The sequence below is a fragment of the Sciurus carolinensis genome, chromosome 1 (genome assembly GCF_902686445.1).
Source record: "Sciurus carolinensis chromosome 1, mSciCar1.2, whole genome shotgun sequence".
NCBI lineage: Eukaryota > Metazoa > Chordata > Mammalia > Rodentia > Sciuridae > Sciurus > Sciurus carolinensis.
The window spans coordinates 204,816,735-204,837,622 of record NC_062213.1 but is presented as its reverse complement, the minus strand read 5'-3'; the positions used below and the strand labels follow the sequence as shown (position 1 = coordinate 204,837,622).

The following is a 20,888-nucleotide window of genomic DNA, read 5'->3' as shown; positions in this document are numbered from 1 at the left end:
AAGTGCTAGGCATCAAATCTGGTGCCTCACAAGTGCTAGGCAAGCGCTCTACCCCTGAGCCCCAGCCCCAGCCCTGCAATTTAGTTTCACAACTAGTTTCTGTATTCGTTTTTCCTCCTGAGTCCCACAAGCTCCTTTGTTGACAGCAACACAGAAGCACACGGCAGCAGTGACTTGCCCAGGGCTCTGCCACCCCACAGCAGCACAGCAGGAGGAAACAAAATCGGAAGTGCCTGCATTTCAGCGATTTCCTCATGCACCACGGCTGCCCAGGCAACCTATTTCACAGACAGTCGCTATTCATTTTGTTTCACTCATCAAAGTTGACAATGTTATAATATTATAGTCCTTTATAACTGCAAAGGTCATTACAGACAATAGTCCTCCATTTTTTTTTTGTTTCCATTTTGTTCACATGCCTAACTCTCCCAGCAGCAACATGAAGGTGGACAGAGGCACGGACAGTCAGTAGAGAGGGACAGACTGGCATCCCTTCCCTGAAGCAACATCTTCTAGGGCTCCCCAGCCCTGCCCCAGGGTTGAACAACCAGGGGTGCCATGCATCTCTATAGACAAGCCAGACTACAGACTTGCCCCAGTTCACAATACAGGGTGGCAAATGAGGTCTTAAAATTCCACCTCTGACTCTTAAATACAAGGCGAGGAAGGGGCCTGCCACACCTCAGATACTCTCAGGTTGTGGGTGCTCTTTTGTAGCTGTTTTGTGACTCTTCTGGATGTCACACAGTTTCTCTTACCTCCCATCCTTCCATGTTCCAGTCCTCTCTTTCCATATATATCATAGATGGCCCTGGTTTGGGGGTCACTAAGCACTGCAATGAGAAAAACGAGACATGTTTACCAAGTACAAAATTCTCCTTTCAGTCCTTTCTAAAAACACTGGCAAGAACATCATTGGTAACTCCATCTTCATTGCTTCCCCACCCTGTCACAATCTTCCTGGGGACCCTCTTCAAGCCCTGTGCCTCTTTTTATTGCTTCCTTGTTTAAACCTCTGTTGTGTTTAAAGGTGGTTACAAATCAGAGAAGTCCATCTCCCAGGGTCGAGGCTTCTCTTCACTGCAGGGACAAGGTATACAAGGTGCACCTGCAGGAAGCCAAGCTAAAGAGCTACTGTTTTTAAAACAATTTGGCCAATTTCTGTCATAATACATAAGAGATGCTGGTCTAACAGTTGATTCCAGTTTCTAAAGAAAAATCTGATTTATTATTTACTCTAAAGTATGTTACTATCTCCTGAGACAGTCTATATTTTTTGAGTGCCCCTCTTTTTTATCTGAAATCATTTTAAAAGATACCAATCCCTTTCACTGCTGATCACATAAGGCAAAAAATGTCAGGAAAAGATTTGGCAAGGATCAGAGCCCTCAATGACCAAAAGTAGGTTGTAACCTCTCCCCACCACTCTGCCAAGTTGTTCAGACCTTTGCAAAATCTCCCACTCCCCTGAGAATTCTCATATATTTTTAGGTCTAATTAAAAAAGGATGTAAACTAGCCCATCATATTCAAACCTTGTGGGGAAGAAGAAATGCTGACCAGTGGAAAACATGGGAGTTAGACTTCTTGAGTTCACCTCGAGGATTTAATAAGGGAATATCTATTTATTATTTTATTTTCATCTCCCTTTAGGCAAAATATAGGGGCCAGGTCTGCTGGTGTAGCACTTTCACAAGTAGGGGTGGGTTTTCCTGTTAACTTAGACAACAGTAAAACTAATGCTACCTTCTAGAAAACAGAGAATAAAAAGACTTTTGGGCACAGCCACATAAGTGGTTTGACCAGAATGAAATTTGGTAATGGCATGAGACCAAATGCTCACATTTGTCCTTTACCAGGTCCTGCAGCCCGATTTCTACTGGTCATTAAAATCTAACTTCTTGGTAAAAGGTAAAATACAACATATGCTATTATGTCTGCAATGAGTAGCCTTTATGACTGTGTAAAGAAACACATTATCTAATTTTTGGTCTCTTTGAGTAAGGAGTAATCACCAAGTAGTTCTGAAAATTACTTTACTTGACATATGTCCTCAACATCAAGTAATCTGATGTATTTTGGCTTTTTTCTTCCTATGGAATGTGATGAAATGTGCACAGCACACAGTTGACCCCTCCAAGCACCTCGGCAGCAGGGAGTGCGTGCGTGGTGTCAGGCTCTCGCACTGCCTCTGGAAGCTTCTATCATCCCAAAGAGAAACTCTGAACTCACCAGGGAACCAAGTATTTCTTAAGCAAACACCACAATCCTTCCTCCTGACACACCTAAGATTTAGGATAAGAGCCTGAACCACCTGGCTCTCTTTCCTATTTGCCTTCTTAACAACATTTTCTTTCTTTTGTCAGAATCTTTCTTTAACTGAACACTGCAGAAGCAATAAAACTGCTTTCAGATAAAAAAAGAGAACAAAGAAAGCTTCCCTGTAAGGATGGTCCTTGCCTCCTGAGTTCCCTCAGAGCAGCCCGTGACGATTCACAATTCACGGAGTCACACTTGCTGCTGCTGCTGCTGCTGCGCCTGGGCTCTCATTCTCTACTCACTGGGCACATATCGATTTCCAAAGCAAGACGCAGTTCTTGCAAAGGACTGTCAGTAAGAAGCACTCAACTACCACCTTTTACACACCTCCAAGGACTCTCGTTTTCTATCCCCTACAAATCAAGTCTCTTAAACATCGAGTAACTACTACCAGGGAGCTTCAGGGACGCTGAGTCCTGCACTGACCTTCATAAGCCTGGTGAACAAGGTTAAACAGTCGCTCCGCCTGTGACTTGAGCTCTGGGTCTCTGTGCTTGTCTGGGTGGTAAAGCATACACAGCCTCCGGTAGGCAGCTTTCAGCTCTTCGGAGGAGGCCTGAAGAAAGAGAGATTGAATTAGAGAAGGGCTAATGGCGTTCACGCATTATCATGATCAGCACCAGCCCTGAACTAGGAGCCTGTCAGCCCGCTTCCAACCTGCTGGCTCTCCACACACAAGATACAATGAAGTTAGGCTTTACTGCCTCAATAAGCCTTCTTCTTTCCATAGCTAATAAGTGATCAATTATGTACATCAACTGCTACCCTGTCTTGCTGGGGAACCTACTAAGGGACAAGGGAAGGAAAGTCCTTGTCCCTTCTTTGGCACATGGTGTTCTGAGCTGAGACTAAATGCCACAGATGCCTGCCTATCTAAGTTCACAAAGAAGAAAGCCCGGTGACCTATGGGCACGGTGGCGCACACCTGCAATTCCAGTGACTTGCACAAGGCTGAGGCAGGAGGATCTCAAGTTCAAAGCCAGCCTCAGCAACTTAGTAAGACCCTGTCTCAAAATAAAATATAAAAAGGGCTAGGGATGTGGTTCAGTGGTTAAGCACCGCTGGGTTCAATCTCTAGTACCAAAAAAAAAAAAAAAAAAAAGCTTTGTACCATTCATTAGACAGAAATGAGATCCAATGAACCAGTCTGATGAAGTCTTAAGAAATATTAGCTCTTGAAACCAAAGATAAGTAATGCTGTAAAACCACCAACACACACACCTCTAATCCACCCCTCAATTTCTAAAAGTGGCAAAAAGGCCCTATTATCCTGTAGTAACCAGGCCAGTAAAGACCAACCAGAGTGCTCCTTCCAACAGTCACGTCTGCTCCTCTGCCAGGTGCCCTGCCTGAGAGTGCAGATGACACTCAGAGCTGCTGGGTGCAGAGGCAGGTGCCACCACAACATGCTCCTCCCCTGGCCTAGGAGCCCTGTTCAGTGCACAGGGCTGGCCCTGCATTTGGGTGTGGCCTCTGACACGGCTGGAGAAGGCAGCTCTAGCAGGGACTGTCCAGCGAGTAGCGATTTACTGTGGGAGGCAGCCCCCACTCAGCCGAATCAGAGACAGCAGGACAGGGGACCAAGAACCGAGGCATCTGGGGAGAAGAATGGGCCCAGGTCCCCAGTGAGGCTGCCAGGGACTGTGGTGCTCTAGGATCAGGTCCTGCCCTGGGGTCATGGGGACATAATGAGTTCTGTGGACCAAGGTCACAATGGAAAATGCTACACTGTTTTTCTCTATAATTTCCACAGTTTTTTGATAGTTTTCAATTCTAGGACTTAGAATTAAACTTAAAACTCTTTTGTGCTTTATTAATAATTACTGGCAAGAAATTTACCTATTTTCTACAGGACTGTTATTCGGATGCTAAAACACCAGGAAACCCATCCAAGTCCAGAGGTTCTAAAGAATTCTGACGATCTCCAAGAGGCCAGGCAGTAAGTGCAACAGGGAAGGCATGCAGAGGACACAGTTGGAGAGGACAGGCTGGGGTGCCTCTTCCCCTCCCTCCACGTGAGGCTCCTCTGTCCTCTGTCCCAACAGGTGTCTGGGGATGTCCTGGAGGGGCCCTCCAGCTCTAACTTGTGGGATTCTGGTTTGCAGAGAAGAGGAGCCAGACCCAGGCACACAGCTGCCCTCTAGGCCAGGCCCTGGACGCCCTTGCTGCCTGCTGGACTGAGATGCGTCTGTGCTGCTATGGATTTAAATCAGGTGCTCTGGAAGGTTTCATTAACTGCTCCATCAAGAAGGGTCGAGGATCCCCAAACTGAGTGTCTCTTTGTCTGCGAGAATTTGGTACCCCCCCCCAATCTCTTTTCCCATCTTGTCCGTGGGGCAGCCGTGACACTATTACACAGCTCTTAGGTGGCTGCCTTCCCTGCCCTCTCCAGCTGGTGGTTATGTGCGTGACTTACGCCATGCTGCAACCAAACCTTTCAGTTGAAGGGTGCAGAATGCAGGTTTTGGAGTCAAATGGCCTGTGTTTGCATAGTGGATCTGTCACTTCCAAGCTCTGCAACTGGCAACTGAGTTTATTGACCTTTATCTTCCTTATCTGAGGGGGGATAACATGCCTCTCCAGGATGATGGGAGGATGAAACAAACTGGTGACCAAAAAGTGCTTCGCACACAGCAAAACACCTAAAAGCTGTGGCTCCTTTAAAACCCGTTTCCAGAGCCAGGCATGGGGGTACACACCTGTAGTCCTGGTTACTGGGGAAGCTGAGGCAGAAGGATCTCAAATTTGAGGCCAGTCTCTGCAACTTAGTGAGACCCTATCTCAAGAGAAAACAAAAAACATTGGAGGAAGTAGTTCAGTGGTAAAGCACTCCAGTACCACAAAACAAAACAAAAAACACAACACCCTTTCTGTCTCCCCATCTAAAGACTGGACAGTTACCGTAAGGTATGAAGGAGCTAATACAAGTTCGAGAACTTGGCAAACTCTTGCACGCAGCAGGGATGTAATCACTTAAGCCATCGTTATCATCACAATTCAATTCCCACAACCCTTTGGCAGCACTGAAGCTGGGACCATTCAGAGAGAGGGTATTGCCTTCGTGCACCGTAGGAACGTGGGGTTAAGGGAGTAACTCTATAAGCAGGGTCCCGTGCTGACACTCACATGCTTTCTTTAAAACAGCAGCTTCCCGCAGGCAGCCCTTCCTGCCTAAAGTCAAAAGGACACGTTACATTCCTCAACAATCTCTCATCTGCAGGGGAACCACAGGTCTGAAATGCTGATAAGATCACTTATGCTGGGGGGAGAAGAGGGGATTTCTGTGACCCTCACACAGACCAGGTTCCAGAACTGAGGGAGACCATGATAATTCCCCTAGTCATTAACTGTGAGAACAAGTTCCCATTAGAACCAGTCCACAAGGGCCAAAGTAACCCTGGTCACCTTGGATCTTTACCATGTGCAGTGGGGGCTTGGAAGTTTGATGTCACTCTGCTCTCAGTCCAAAGTCAAGAGTTGAACCCGGGTGGGACTCTCTTGAAGGTTCCCTTGGACCCCCAATAAAACTGGAGGGCAGGAGGGGAGTGTTGTCCTTCTCATCTCTGAGAGGACCAGCTCTCTCCCTTGAGAATGTCCCCTTTCCCCGTTCCCATCACTTCTAATAAACTCGAGCCTGCTACTGAGAGGCTTGTTCTAAATCTTCTGGTGTGACGACAAGAATCACACAGGGAGGACCCCCTACCCCTACCCCTTGTAGTAACAGCAGCCTTCGTTCACGAAGAAGTCCTGGCTGTGAAAACTCACCAAGCCATGTGCTTAGGAGACGGGTGCTCCTGTGTGTGTGTGTGTGTATATATCGTTTCACTAGAAATACAAGGTTCAGAGCCCAGCAGGTAACTGCTTGGCAGAGTGCTTGCCTAGCATCTGCATGGTCCTGGGTTAATCCTCAGTACTGGCACCAAAAAAAAAAAAAAGAAAAAGAAAAAGAAAGAAAGAAACTCAAGGCTCTTGGGCTGGATGGTGGAGTGCTTGCGGCAGGCAGGCAGGGCTCTCTGGAAGGGCTAGGCCTCAGTGTATCCAGCTCTGCATTTCTCCTTTTCCTTCCCATCGTAGTCTCTTTCCCTGCCAACATCAGCTATATAATGTATTTCTTGCACTCTTACCAACAAGCCAACAATTCTAAACTTCTTAAATAAATATAAATAATAGTAAATAATGAGCAAATAAAATAGGTCTTCTGGTAGGTTTACTCATGTCATGATGTAAAAATGGTCTTGCTCTTTCCTAAGCAGTTGTTCAGATAACTCCATGCTGCAGTTTTCTGGGAAGCACAGGGGTTGAACCCAGGGCCTTATGTGTGTTAGGTTAAGACCCTCTTCCTGCAAATTTTAATCATCCTTTCCTATTACAAGTACAGGATGAGATGAATTTGACTGATTGAGTTTGAATGCGATCTCCTAGTTATTAAAATTAAACTAGATGACAAGGGAAAAGACCATCTAGTCTGCAAGACATCCTTTAATCATATTAATAAATGGCTTAATGTACTATTGATTAAGTAATGGAAATGAGAGGCTTCATTTTTAATAAATATCACATTCAATAAAAGGTTAGACTGGGCCTTTTGTCACAACTGAAGAGCTAAGGTCACTGGTTCGATAGTTCATAAATGATAACCTTTTACTACCATAAAAATAGTGATACCATTTCAAAATGTAATGACCTATCATTAAGAACAATGCCTAAAACTGCATACTTACTTCTAAGTTTCTACAGTAAAATTTAAAAATGTATCATTTTTCAAGTCTGAAAAGTTTTATCATCTTGTCATTTAGTTATATTTTCGCTGGACAGAATATGTAGTAGGCCACAAATTAAGTCTCAATAGATTTTAAAAGACTGACATCACACAAAGTACAGCCACTACCACACAGCATGAAGTTAGAAATCGATTACAGAAGAAAGACTGCAAAACCCACAGTCAGGAAATTAAACCATCTACTCTTAAATAACCAACAGATCAAAGAAGAAATCAAGGAAATGAGAAAAAACTTATGACAAATGAAAACAAAAACACAACATTCCAAACCAAAACTTATGTGATGAAGTGAGAGTGGCGTTGAGTTGTAATTTATAGCTAGAAGCACATCAAAGGCACAAGGGCTGGGGATGGAGCACAGTGGCAGAGCATGTGCTCAGCACCCACAAGGCCCTGGGTTCAATCCCCAGCATTATGAAACTGCAGCAGCGGCAGCAGCAAGACGTCAAACCAATAATTTGACTTCAACAATTTGGCATTCAAAGCTGCTACAGCGGAGATGTGGCTTCAGTGTGCTCCAAAGGCTCGCGCGCGCACACTGCCAGCTCAACCCCCAGTGTGGTGATGTGAAGAGGTGGGGCCTGACAGGAGGTCTTTTGGTCACAGGGGCATGCTGGAGCTTTGATGGTGTCTTCCTCTGTGCAGGCTGCCCCTACTGTGATGCCATTAGCCTTCACCAGAGCCAAGGAGAAGCTAGTATCTGTGTGCTTGAGCCCCCCAAACTACGAGTTAAATAAACCCCTTTTAAAAATAAAGTATCTAGCCTCAGATATTTTGCTACAGTAATGGAAAATGAACTAATACTATGAACTAAAAAAGAAAAAACTATGTCCCAAGACTAAATCACAAAGAAAGAAAAGACCGCAATAGTACAAAGACTGAATTAGTACTCAAAACCTCCTAGCAAAGAAAACCCCTTGACCTCATGGCTTCAATGGTAATTTTGCTGAACATTTAAAAAACAAGTAATATCAATTCTTCTAAAACTTTTCCAAAAAACTGGAGCAAGCACTTCCAAACTCATTTTATGAGGCCAGTTTTAGAACAATTGAAAATTGGTGGTGATGGAAAATCGTAGGAGCCCTTCTGGCAGGTCTGACCACTGACCCACAGGGAGCTTGGGCGGGGGGGTGGGGGGGGGACTGCCGACTTCCTGGGCTCTGCACAGGCGAACAGTCTTGCTACCTGGTGGGCACCTGTGTGCTGAGGGCACTGCAATCTCATTTGGTGGTCTCTTCTCTGTGACGGGTTGGTGCCTGGAGAACAGAGGAAGAACTGCAAGTGCCCCAGGCAGGGCACGCACTCCTGTGCTCCCACTCTGCCCTCCACCTGCCTGATGCCGAGGCTCTAGGGATGCTGGTTCAGTTTCCCCAGAGGACAAACCCGCGTCCCCTGGGTGGCGGGCAGCTCTGTCCTCAGCACGGGCACGCCATCACTCAGAATTTAAAAAACCCCTTGTTTTAATTTGCATGTTTTATTTGCCGGTGAGGATGAACATTTCCCCTGTTGGCGTATTTGCATTTTGGATTTCTTCTTTTAGGAAATAAACCTGTTTCCTCTGTTTTCCTATTAGCATGGTCATCTTTTCTTTGATTTCAGTCTTTTCACTGTTTGTCTTCCTTAGATTTTAGTTTTTTCCTTTAACAAACACAAACCACAAAAAGTTTCTCATTTTTATTGACTTTTTGAAAGTAGGTTGCTGCCGGGTGGCAGGAACTCCTGGGCTTGAGGGATCCTCCCACCTCAGGCTCCCAACCGCTGAGACTCCAGGCGCACACCACGGTGCCTCCCCAGGCTTCTCATTTTTAAACACTCGAGCTCATCAGTTCTTTTCTCTGAGCTCTGTGGTGACGTCAGCTCAGGGAGGTCTCCCACCTCCAACTTCCCCAGACCAAGCAGCTGCAGCTGTAGCTGTCACGCGTCCACTTATTCAAACCCAGCGTCTCTGCAATCAGGCAGGACACGTTTAAGCGCTGCCACCACTCTGCTCATTTTCCACCTTCGTGACCCACCCTGGTCTTATACTGCCTTGGTGACCTCGCTGTACTGCTACCCTGTCCCATCCTGCTCATCTTTGAGGACAAGATGCCCAGAGGTCAGAAGGTCCTTTCAGGTGGGCCAGCTGGATACAAGAGGGCTGCCAGTGACCATCAGGCAGCCTCTAAGTCATTAGAGTTCCCTCTGCATGCCACATGACACGCTGCAGGCCACACCCGCCAGGAGGACAGGAAGGACCCAGAAAAGTATGAGGAGGAAAACTTCTGCCCGTGCCCTGAAGAGCCAGGGGGTTCCTCCTTTTGTGAGCTCATCCCTCCCTCTTTCCTGAGCCCCGTGACCATGATTTTCCAACCCCCAATGGTGGAGAAGCTGCTTGGTGAGTTTATCTCCCACTTCTGTTCTTGGCCAAGAATAAACCTTCCTTCAGTTCAAGAGGCACTTGGTGGGGCTGGGGAGATAGCTCAGTCGGCTGAGTGCTTAACTTGTAAGCACAAGGCCCTGGGTTCAATCCCCAGCACCACCCCCCCCACAAAAAAAAAAAAAAAAAGGGCACTTGGTCTTGTTATGGGCTCCACAGTTCGAGGGGGAAAAAAGGACTCAGTTTGGGGTCAAACACTGGGGACATCTTCATTAAACACAGCTATAACACAGCACCCGGGAGTCCACAAGGGCAAAACCATTTTCATCACAAATCCAAACTTTTCCACTCTCATTCTCTCAGGAGTGTGCAATGGAATTTTCTTGAGGCTACATGATGTGTGCTGAAATCACTGTTCTGATGGCTGATGGAATGTAGAAAACTTGTGCCTTATGTCGTCTAGAAATTTCTAATTTGGGGGTCCACTGGTTCTCAGTTTCATGACTGTGCTCCTACCATCTTTGGTTATAACTGCAATGACATCTGGGCACCTATAGTCTCACTGCTGTCCAATACAGTACTTGAAGCCTTTGAGTTTTTCTTGTGCCTATACTAAAATACAAGAAGGGTATTTGTGCCTCATTACGTGACAATACTTCATCAATTACCCAGTTTTAATTTCAAATGATTATCAAAAGTCACAAAAGCTCTGTGGGAGCCTCAAAATTTTAAGAATGTAAAGTAGTTCTGACACCAAAAATCTTGTGGACTGCTGGGCTAGGAGATCCTGCACTAAGGCACAATTCAGAACTCCTGGAGGTCTGCTCCTCCCCCACTTGCCGTGCCCACTTCAGGTCAGCTAGTACTCTGCCTGGCAAGGTCCTCAGCTGGGACAGATAAAGCAGTCACCCTTGGGATGTCACCCATCTCCAAGGCAGAGGAATGAGCATGCGACCCTCTGGTTGAGACTGGCATTGAGGCACTTGAGCTGGGAAGTGCCACACACTCCTCCACTCATGTCACTGGTTGGAACTAGTCCCAGGGAGTCACTCGACATGGGGGACCAGGAATGTAGCCCTATCCCACGGTACTCGCCGCTGCCCTGATAATACCACCCAATTCACACTCTGAGGACCCAAGAGTGCCAAGTTGATGGCTTAAGAACACCCACACTCCATCCACTTGAGAAATGGAATCCCTAAGTGTTTTCTTGCCAAACTTCTAATTTCAAACTCAAACTTCCAGGCTGTGTCTCTGAGTTTCAGCAATTAAATAGAATATAGTGAACTATATTCCACTAGATTTGGGAAGTTTGCCTAATTACCACAATGAAGATTCTTTACTATCCACATGTTCCACAATAATCTGATTGAAATAAACTGCATCAGCTAATAAAAATCTGCACTTTTTAAGGAAATGATACTCGGTGCTCATACACTTTAAAGGAAAAAAAAGCAGATTTCAGGGCTAATTAATACCAAGCTAGTATGATGCTTTGTGCTGACTAAGGGTGTTCTGTGGAGAGCAAGGGTACCACATGCTACCTGTCGTCATTTAGTAGATTCTGATTGTACCAAGACGAGGCCACATGCTGTTCAGGCACTAAAAAACAACCCTGTAGCTGGACTTGGTAAAATATGTCCTACTTCACTTGGTGAAAGCTTCAACTACATGGTCTGACAACACAACAAATCGCTCCTGCACACAGCCCAACCAAATTCTGACACCACTTTCCCTGCTCAACACAGCTTTCTCCCATCTTCATGGACACATGGAGCAGCTTTGCGGGGTATGGAAATAAGGTCCTGTGTTGGGGATTTGTCCTCAACCAGTAACAGACCCAGCAATGTCTCTGGGATCAGCGTATAATGTCAGGCACAAAGCAGACTTGTCCGTCCAGGCTCTGAAGGGGGCACTTCCCCAAAGTGAGATTCCCCTGAATCTACTGCAGAAATTCAGCTGTTTAGTGGACAAAAGAAATACTGTACAAAAATATGTCTGATCCATTTGAAACTTATTTTCTTTTACAAACATCATTACTGGTGCTCGTGTGAAAGATGATAAACAGGCAACCTTTCCCCACTGCAATAAAAAGCATAAGAGGAAGACAATCAATATCTGCCAGATGAAGGAGTCCAGCAAGGGAAAAGCTGCTGTTTCATCTTCTAGCAGGCTATACTGGGGCCTGTGTGAGTCTCTGAGGCACAACTTACTATGGGGCCTAAGCATCATGGCCCATGTTTGGATTTGTTCTTTACCTCGTGTACCTGACTTTGATTTTCCTAAGTGAAAATTTAATTAACTAAGCTGAAAACTAAGAAATTCCTTCCAATAATCAGTTCCTCTACAATTATTTGACTGCAAAAACGGCAATGTGCTGCTCAAGAACACAGTGCACCTATACAGGGAGGGTGGGTCGAGCAAAGGTGCACAGCTCAGTCAGGGGGCTTACAGGGGCTCAGTCAGGCTCCAGGCACAACCCGAGGCACAAGAGAAACACAGGGCAGTCCCTGCCTCCAGCAGATTGCAAACTAGATGTACCTTTGCCCTCCTGGACTTCACTAAGCCAACTGAAACAGGAATGCTAACATTCACGGTACAGAGATGAGTGTGGGGCAGTCACAACACAAAGAAGAGAGGCCTACCCAGGAACACAAAGATGCGTCCTGGCTTTCAGTACTGGGGAAGGACTGAGGCACTGCAGGGGAGAAGAACACTCCCAGGAAACAGCCCATGTGAGGGACAGAAAGAAGGAACACAAGCACACTGGCAAGAGTGGAGCATGCGCAGGCAGGAAGCTGACCTGGGCACCCACGTCTGCTCGCTCGTCTGCAAACACGTTAAGTCGTCATGCTGCCTAGCGGCAGGGGTGTTATCTGAGCAACACGCGTGAAGGTGACTGTACTTTGGTGCAGCGTCAGAGCGACCTGCACACATGGCTGCCAAGTCACGAGAAGTCCTGCCCCATGGGACCAGCATCTTACCTGTGTCCTGTGGTTGGTGGAAACCTTGTTCCGTAGCACACTGACTACCTACTGTGTGCCCAGTGCAGCCAGGGGGCGTAAGGCTGAAGCACACAGCCCAGTCCTGGACCACACAGAGCCTCCTTTGTGCAGAAGAAGGCGCAGGTCACCACAAAGTAGACGGAAAACACACAGAACATCTGACTTGCAAGGGGTTTCAAAACTGGAGCCAAAGAGTTTGACCCTTACTCAAGGAACAAGAGGAAGCCATACATGGTTTCTGGATATGGTAATGACAAGCCCCGGGCTGGGGCGTAGCTCAGCCCTAGCGCATCGGCCCAGCATGTGAGGTGGCCCCAGTCAATCCTCAGGCATGAGGGAAAAAAGAAAAAAGAAACAATGTGCCCTGGACATTTGTCAAGTTAACTTGGTATGCTTCACTAAAACACTAAACCCAAAGTTGGAGAGACCTGAGAGAAACAGCAGGAGAACTGCGCTCTTTGTGAGAGGACCTGCAAAGCCAAGGGGTGACGGAAGGGTACAATTTCCGAAAGCTAAATGGAGAAGAAAAATTAAGAGTGTTCTGGATTTTTGGCTGCAAGTATGGGTTAGGAAGAAAGCAGAAGATAGTTGGGCTCAGCGAGAAGTGTCCAGAAGGCAGAGATTCAGGGATAAGGCGGATTTTAAAAAGAGCCAAGGAGGGGAGGACTGAACCCCAGAAAGGAGCCCCTGAGGAGGACACAGAATGAGTAACTGGCAAGGCGGGAAGACAGCTCCACAGTAGCAGGAGAGCTGGGTTGTCCGAGGTGTCGCGCAGGCGCCGGTGGTGCAGCAGACCAAGCGCCTTCACTGCTGGCCCTCCTTAACGTCTTAACCCTCACTGAGCTTGTGCAGGGGTCAGAACCCTCACTCTGCCCATAGAAATACTGAGGAGGAAAAAGAAGCACCGGCTTGAGATGGAGGAGACAGTTGATCAGGGCATGGGTCCCGACCCGAATGCTGGCTAGAAACGAATGTTGCTTGGCTCTAACCAAATTTCATTTGTGAAAGTGAAAAGGAGTCTGCAGAGAGGGGACAGCCATACATACTACACAGAAAAGACCAAGGACTCGGTCAAATTACTTAAACGGTCCGTAAGGGCACTCCTTACTAACGTCTGTGCTCGCAATACTAACAAAAGCACACTGGACTTGCAGAGTACAAAGTGCCCACTGCGTGTTAGGCAGCATCCTCACTCCTCAAAACAGCCCAGGGACAGTGAAACTGCCTGGATTTTATGGAAAGAAACAGGGTCAGAGAGGTTAGTGACTGCCCCGTGAGGGGGCCAGAAGGTCAAACTCAGCCCTGACGCCCGAGGCCGGGCTCCTGAGGCCATGGTTATCCCACAGACTCTTCTGAAGCTAGACTACAGTCCCCGGCCACTTCAAATGAATGTCAGAGGCGCTGAAAACACAAGGTGCCAAGGTGTCATTCCTGATGTCCTTCCCTAAGCCGAGGCCAGGCTGCGGTGGACACACTACACTTCCCGAGATTTTGGAGGTCTGCCTCCTACAGCTGCTTTGGGCCTCTTTGCTGGAGAGATAAGAGCTCAGGAGAGAAACAACCATATCATGAGTCACAAAATGAGTCAGGAAAGCTAAATGGGGGACTGGCCAGACAATTCCAAGTTTCTACTACCAGGAAGAACCTTTGACACTTAAGTAACTTCTATTTAACCTTGATTTCTACATAATCTAGAATAAAGGAAAAACTCAAAAATACACCCGATGATAATATAAATTCTAAAAAATAATAAAAATTAGGCGATCAGTAGTGACAAAATTTTAAATATTAAAAAAAAAAGGGGGTGGTAGGGGCAGACAATCACCTTTAAGGTTCTCGGGGAAAGGGAAATCCTGTCCAGCAGCACAGACCTCTGCTGAAGACAGGAGACAGAAATTCTGATTCCCCATTAGAGGTCATTTCAAGGACTTAGGAAATATTTTCCCATCACTATGCAACTTTCTCCCTTGCATGTCCACCTGCTAACATCCTGCCTACTTACGCGGGCAGTTTATAGTCCATCTCTCTATTGAACTGGCATTTCACTGAGCAAGGATTTCCTGGCTCCCACAAGCTACCGAAGGCTCACTGCATACTCAGGACATGCACAAGAGGCTCCCACAGTCCAGAAGCCTGTCAGCAATGTCGCTACCAGGTTATCCTCCTGGGGGAGGCTCCTGCCAAGCTGGGGGCTTTTCCAGGGAGTAGGATCAACCTGAGTGCCACCCAGGGGCATAAAGCAACACTATTCCCATAGACAACCTTTTAGAAGTATGAGTCCCCTTCAAAAAGTCAAGTTATCATTGTATCATCTATTCGCTGTCTTAAAATCCTTTCTTGTAGAAGGCTACGTATAAAACAAGTAAAATTTAAATGAAAGTTTAATAAAAGTATACACCCAAATTCCATAGCCACATAAAACATGCTGCTTGCAGGTCCTGTATTTTCTTCTCTACTGTATTATTGCCAAACTTGCGGCACATACAAAAAGTTTTCAACGGAATTCTCTTTAAGAAAGAAAAAAAGAGGTGTTTTGGTAGCTAATGCAAAACTAGAGCATAGAAATTTCAAGAAACAATTGTTTGAAATGCCCAGAGTAGAAAGGTAGGAAGTGGTTTATGGTTCATTAAAGAAACACATTTTTAAGTTTAACCTCTTCTGCTTGTTAATTTCACTGCCATGACACTGGAACTGGCTGCTGTTTCTCCATCCACAGGCAAGACCACAGGCAGCCCCTCTGGACTCTGCCTCCTTAGTCACCCTTGAGACCCCATGGTCCTTGCTGCTTCCCCTCCCTGCCCAGCCCCTTCAGAGGACAACTTGTAGGTTTATCTTTGGGTCCCACTCTACCTTTATCCCAGATAATGTTCTGTTTGTTTGTTTTCAATTATTCCTGAGCTTGTATCCTACTCCCTGTTCAGCTTCAACTTATACCAAAGTCCCCTAACCCACCCCTCCAAGTCAACTATGCAGGAAACACAGTATAGAAAGATAATTTTCTTGGTAGTACTGGGGACTGAACCCACAAGGGCTCTATCACTGACCAAAACTCCCAGTCCTTTTTATGTTGAGATACAGTCTCCCTAAATTGCTCAGGTTGACCTCAAACATGTGATCCTCTAGCCTCGGCCTCCTGAGTCAGGGACTAGATTTTAAAACAGGTCATAAACATAGCTGAATGACATGCTGTAAAAATAACATTCTTTCAAAGGCAAAAAGGATATGGATAAAGAAGGTATGAAAGTCGGACATGGTGGCACACATCTGTAAAGTCAGCGACTTGGTAGGTTATGGCAGGAGACTCACAAGTTAAAAGTCAGTCTCAGTAACTTAGCAAGGTCCTGTCTCTAATATACATTTATATATATATATAACATATATACACATGTATTTCATATATATATATATATATATATATTTTTTTTTTTTTTTTAAAGGGCTGGGGATGTGGCTCAGTGGTAAAGTGAGTGGTAAAGTGTCCCTGGGCTCAATCCCTGGTACAAAAAACAAAGCAAAACAAAAACCAAAAAAATTTAAACCAAAACCAAAGCAAAATGCAGATGAATTAAGATGTTAAGGCTCTGATCATGTATATAACAACACTAAACCAGAAAGCCGAGCTGGTATTGGTACCCAGTTATTGACAAATTACTCCCTCTACTTTCATGAGGCAGGCAGATGGTGGCTCCATTCTATAAACAGGAAATCTAGAACACTAGAGAAAGGGAATCATTAAAGACCGTGAACCTTGTTTACAGCGCAGTTTGGTGGTCTTGTCTAACTGCCTTCTTCATTCTCTGAAATACAAAGTCAATGTGATATTGTAAAGTTTAAGACCTGGGAAGGGGGATTCTCAGGCTGATTTTTGACATTTCTATATAATGTCAATTGTATACCTCTACATATAATTTTTAAAAAGAATACTCTGGTTTTGCCTCAGGCTGTTTTCATCTGCGATTTCTAGGGAAGAGTCTCAGAACTCAATTGTACACTAAGAGTTCTGAAGGTATTCTTCCAAAGGTGCTCAAAGTCCTGGTGGAAGAGGCTCTCACGTAAGTGGCACCAAGCCCTAGATTAGAAAACAGACTCACAAACAGGTGTTATCATGTTCTTCCAACCATACATGAAAGGGTTAAGATTACTTCTACTTTTTCTCCAACTGAATCACGTTATTTCAATTTTATTTGATTTTGGAAAACAAAAAAACAAAAAAAACCCTTGAAAGTCTACTAAATATCAGCATCACCTTTGGAGCTGCCTTCTGTCCCGAGACAGAACAGCACACCAAACCTGAGAACGACATTTAACACTGAGCTTGTTAACAAAGGCAACAGAGGCATGTTTCATAAGAACTTCACCTACAGCTGACTGTATATACAGGAAACATCTTCACTCACGGGACAAGTAAAAAAAAAATTTTTTTTTAAAGAAGTATTTCTTTGGCTCCCATTCATCAATCCAACAACAATGGCAAGCCCTGAAACTCTAGCAGTGTCAAGTTATACCTCTGTTAAATGTCTTTATGATCCCCTGCAGCTGCTTTACTTCAGTAAGCTTGGAAAACAGGTAAATGGTTGATCAATTACTGATAACCCAGACTATGACTGAGTAGTTAAGAAAGGCTAAGGCTGCTTTGCTCCCCCAAACTGGAAAAAACATGAAAAACAACTAGCCAGACAGCCCATTCCATAGGAAAGAGACTAATGGCCAAAGAAGAGATTTACCCTAAGTCTCAGCTTTGATTAGTTACAAACTGAGAACAGGAACCCCCAGATGCCCCACAGCAGCTTAACAAGATCAACAACTCCCCAAAATATTTCGTCAGACTTTCCGTAAGTAGTGACTAAGACAGAACAAGCAGCTGCATGGTCTGAGGCCTGGACAACTGAGGTGGCCGCACAGCACAGAGATCAAGGCTGGGACTCCTCGGTCAGTGTTCAGAGTTGAATTTTAGCTTCTGAACTTCCGAGTGGGTGTGACACTGGGTGAGTCAATCTTTCTATGCCTCAGTTTCCTCAATTACAAATCATGGGGATTGCCATCCATAAGCATAGCTGTGAGGATTAAGTAACATAATATGAAGTGTTCATCCATAGGGTGGCCCTACACAAAGCAAGCACTCAAGAAACGTTACCAAACACCACATACACTGGACAGGCTTTGTATGGGACCAGAAAACCTGAGATGTAATCTGGGATTCTCCTGTAGGGCTGTCAAGTACGGACCCAGCAGCTTAGGATAACTGATGCATCCTATGACCTGACCTTGGAAGCCTTTCTGCCCTTCAAACCCGATCTCAACCGCAGTCTCGTCACCAAAGTAGGAAATGTTCTGCAAATGCATGCCTGCTGGTCAGTAAGACTCCCTCGCATTCGTTTTTGCTTGCGAGGGGACAGGGGAACAGCACGTGGCCCGGGCGCTGAAGCCGATAGCTGGGCCGCACTTCCTTCCGAGCTGTGGGCTCCATTCCCCGGCGGCCTCCGAGTAGCTGCTAGGAGGTTGGCCTCCCCACTCCTGACAGCGGCCCGAGGGCAAAACCCGTCCGACTGCCCTCGCTGCAGGGGCTGCACGTCCCTACTGTGGACGCGGCCGGACAGAGGCCTGGAGAGGCCCCCTGGCGGCCGTGACCTTGGTGTCCGAGCCTCAGCTCGCCGCCCTGCGGGCACTGGGCGACAACACGGCTCCTGGGCCAGCGCAGGTACGTGGACCGGGCAGCGCACCCCGGTGCCCCCCGAGCCGGTCCCTGCACGCCCCCGGCCCTGGCTGGCAGGGCACACGCGGCGCGCGGGCGGCCAGGGCGGTGGAGGCGGGGCAGGGACCGCCAGCACCGCGGTCGGGGCACGGCTGGGGTCTTCGGGGGCCGGCGGGGCTCGGGCGGGGCTCGGGCGGGGGTCGGGCTGCGGCCGGCGGGCGCGCGCGCGACGGCGGGGTCACGCGGGCTCCGGCCGGGCCGCGGCCGCGGGGCGGGGCGGGGCGGGCGTGGCCAGCGCGGCCCTCCCGAGCTGCTCGGCCCGCCGCAGCCCTGACGGCGTCGCGCTGCGGGCCTCACCTCCCTGCGCACGTTCAGCAGCGAGTAATAGTCTTCATTGTCCAGCTCCTCCTCGCCCAAGGCCGTCGCCATCTTCGCAACCTTTCACCCCGCTAAACCGGCAGGGCCGTGGTCAAGAGGGCCCCGCGCGCCGCGGCGCCGCTCGCGCGGCCGCCCTACTGCGCCACAGCGGCCCCTGGCGGCCCGGAGCCGCCGCGCACGAGCGCGCATGCGCCCCGCGCCCCCGTGCGGCGGGGTCCCTCCACGTGCTGCCCACGCGCCGCGGCCGGAGACCCGCCCCGCCGCTGCAACGCTGCTCCGGGACTCGAAAGGGAACCTGTAGCGTCAGATCAGCTAGGCTGTCGTCTTCTGGACGCCGCGGAGACAGGCCCAAACCCGGGAAAAAACTCGAGGCGTCCCCCTCCGGGCGGGAGAGCCCATCCGGGGGCAGGCTCACCAAGGGCCCCGCTTGCCGACTTCTGTTTGCACGGAAAATCTCCCAGACCAGATTTGTGCCTCGCTCCGTTGCCGTCGTCTTCCTCCTGTTCCCAGCCCCGTTGCCTTTTCTTATGCATCTAGCGCCATTGTCTTTTTCTCCACAAACCAGAAGCTTTCCTGCCCACAGATGGGGCATCCACATTAAAAAAAAGAAATATCTTCTTATCTGTAGGAGCACCTGGCCATCTTTTCTGCTGCGTAAATGGGAGGCAGTACCCACCTGGTTCCTAACCCAATCGTCTCTGGCAGGCGTGTGTTCCTATGGTTTCTACCCTAGAGCCATTCTGCTGTCAATTTTTCCCTCATAATTTAGCAGTGGAGTCTAATTGATTTTAACCTGGTGCCTGCTGTTTGGTGCATTATTAAACATGTCTTGGTCACAATAATTTAAATAATATAAATGTCTTTGAAATAATGCCATTATCAAGAGAAGGTGGGCGGCAGTCATCCTCTTGCCACCTGTTTGGTTCCTGTACTAGTTCTTTATCGTTTTTCAGGAGCCTTTGTTGTTCCTTAACTACCCATCACTTTGGAACCATCCTGGTTGCCCTTCATAAGCAGGTCTCCTGGGAAGCCCCAACACCTGTCTGTGGATTTGAGAAGTTGATTTCTTTCTCTTCCTAATTTTTGACCAGATGTGCACCATCTGGACCTGTGTATCATCCCTTCCAAGTTGCCCAGTCCTCTTAGGACCTTTTGGCATGAGATGCTCAGGTGTGCAGAGAGGGGATGTTCAGAGCAGTCAGTCTGCCGTGGCTGTCAGCTCAGGTCGTAAATTAAGAGCTATTTCTTGAACTGTGTGAGACTGCCCCACAGTCACTCATGGTCCATCAGCAGTTTTTATAGACTTCCCTTTTTCTCCTTTTCAGAGCTGTGATTAGGGCCAAACTGCATGCTGACATTTGCAGGTCTTTCAGAATTTCCTACAGAGAGTCTGGAGAAAGAAAGCTACATCGTTGAGAGCTTCTTTTTCCCCAGGTTTGTGGACATTAATTGGGTGCCATGTTCACTTGGGTAGAGGAGTTCTTTGCCATCCCTCCTCTGCTTTGGAAAACTGCTTCTAGAAATCACATAAACCAAACATAACATACATTTCACTGTGCCCAGGTCTGTGTTTCTATGACTGAGAATGACTTGGTTTTTATCACCACTCAGACAAAATAAACAGTGACTCAGGATGCTCTGCGATGGTCCCCTCTTGGGCCCACAGTGTTTTGTACTACCATTCCTTGAAAAGTGGTTGCGATAAATGTGAAGGTGATTCGACATGTTGCCAGGTCTCAAGAATGTATTTTTTTCAGAGATTGGCTCTCTGGTTTCTGCTCTCCAAAAACCCTAATCTGCGATGGGCAAAATAATGGAAACTGTGGGTTATACAAAACACACATCCAACACTCTACCCAAGCCAGAGCAGCTGCCAAAACTCAGCTGCTTTTACTCAGGCATTGATCTTGTGTTTGCTTTTATGGATAAAGCCATAAATCAATTTGTAACTTAGCTATAGAGCAAAACCTAATACATGTATGTAATCTATTTATATAACTATAGCTACACATGTCTGTATTGTATACATACATACACATATACTGCATATTATATATATGATTATGTATATTATATATTTTACATTGTATATAATACAACTGTTTTGAATTCTCTTATCTTTAAGTAGTTGATATAAGAATATTTATCTCTCCTATCATTCATATTCAGAATGATCCCCAGTTTGACTGTCTGTGCAACTACTCTGTAGATATTTAGGAAGTTTCCTCCATTTAAAGTCTCAATCCGATGCAGGTGCTCCTCTTGAGTGTGTTCTGGAGATGGGATGGCTAGGTTAATTACAGAATGCCCAGTTAAATTTGAATTCCAGATAAACTGTGAATTTTTTTTTAGTATAAAT

At 46.9% G+C, this 20,888-nt stretch overlaps 1 protein-coding gene across 1 annotated transcript in view; it reads right to left on the bottom strand.

Moving 5' to 3' along the window:
* The window catches only part of Dnajc11 (DnaJ heat shock protein family (Hsp40) member C11), a 55,146-nt gene extending 36,503 nt beyond the window's left edge, over positions 1–18,643 (bottom strand). Inside the window, 4 exon segments of the mRNA XM_047563154.1 lie at positions 759–773; positions 775–833; positions 2,745–2,874; positions 18,509–18,643. Coding sequence (XP_047419110.1) covers positions 759–773; positions 775–833; positions 2,745–2,874; positions 18,509–18,580 — 276 coding nt within the window. The 5' untranslated portion in view covers positions 18,581–18,643.
* Positions 18,644–20,888: the final 2,245 nt, after the last annotated feature.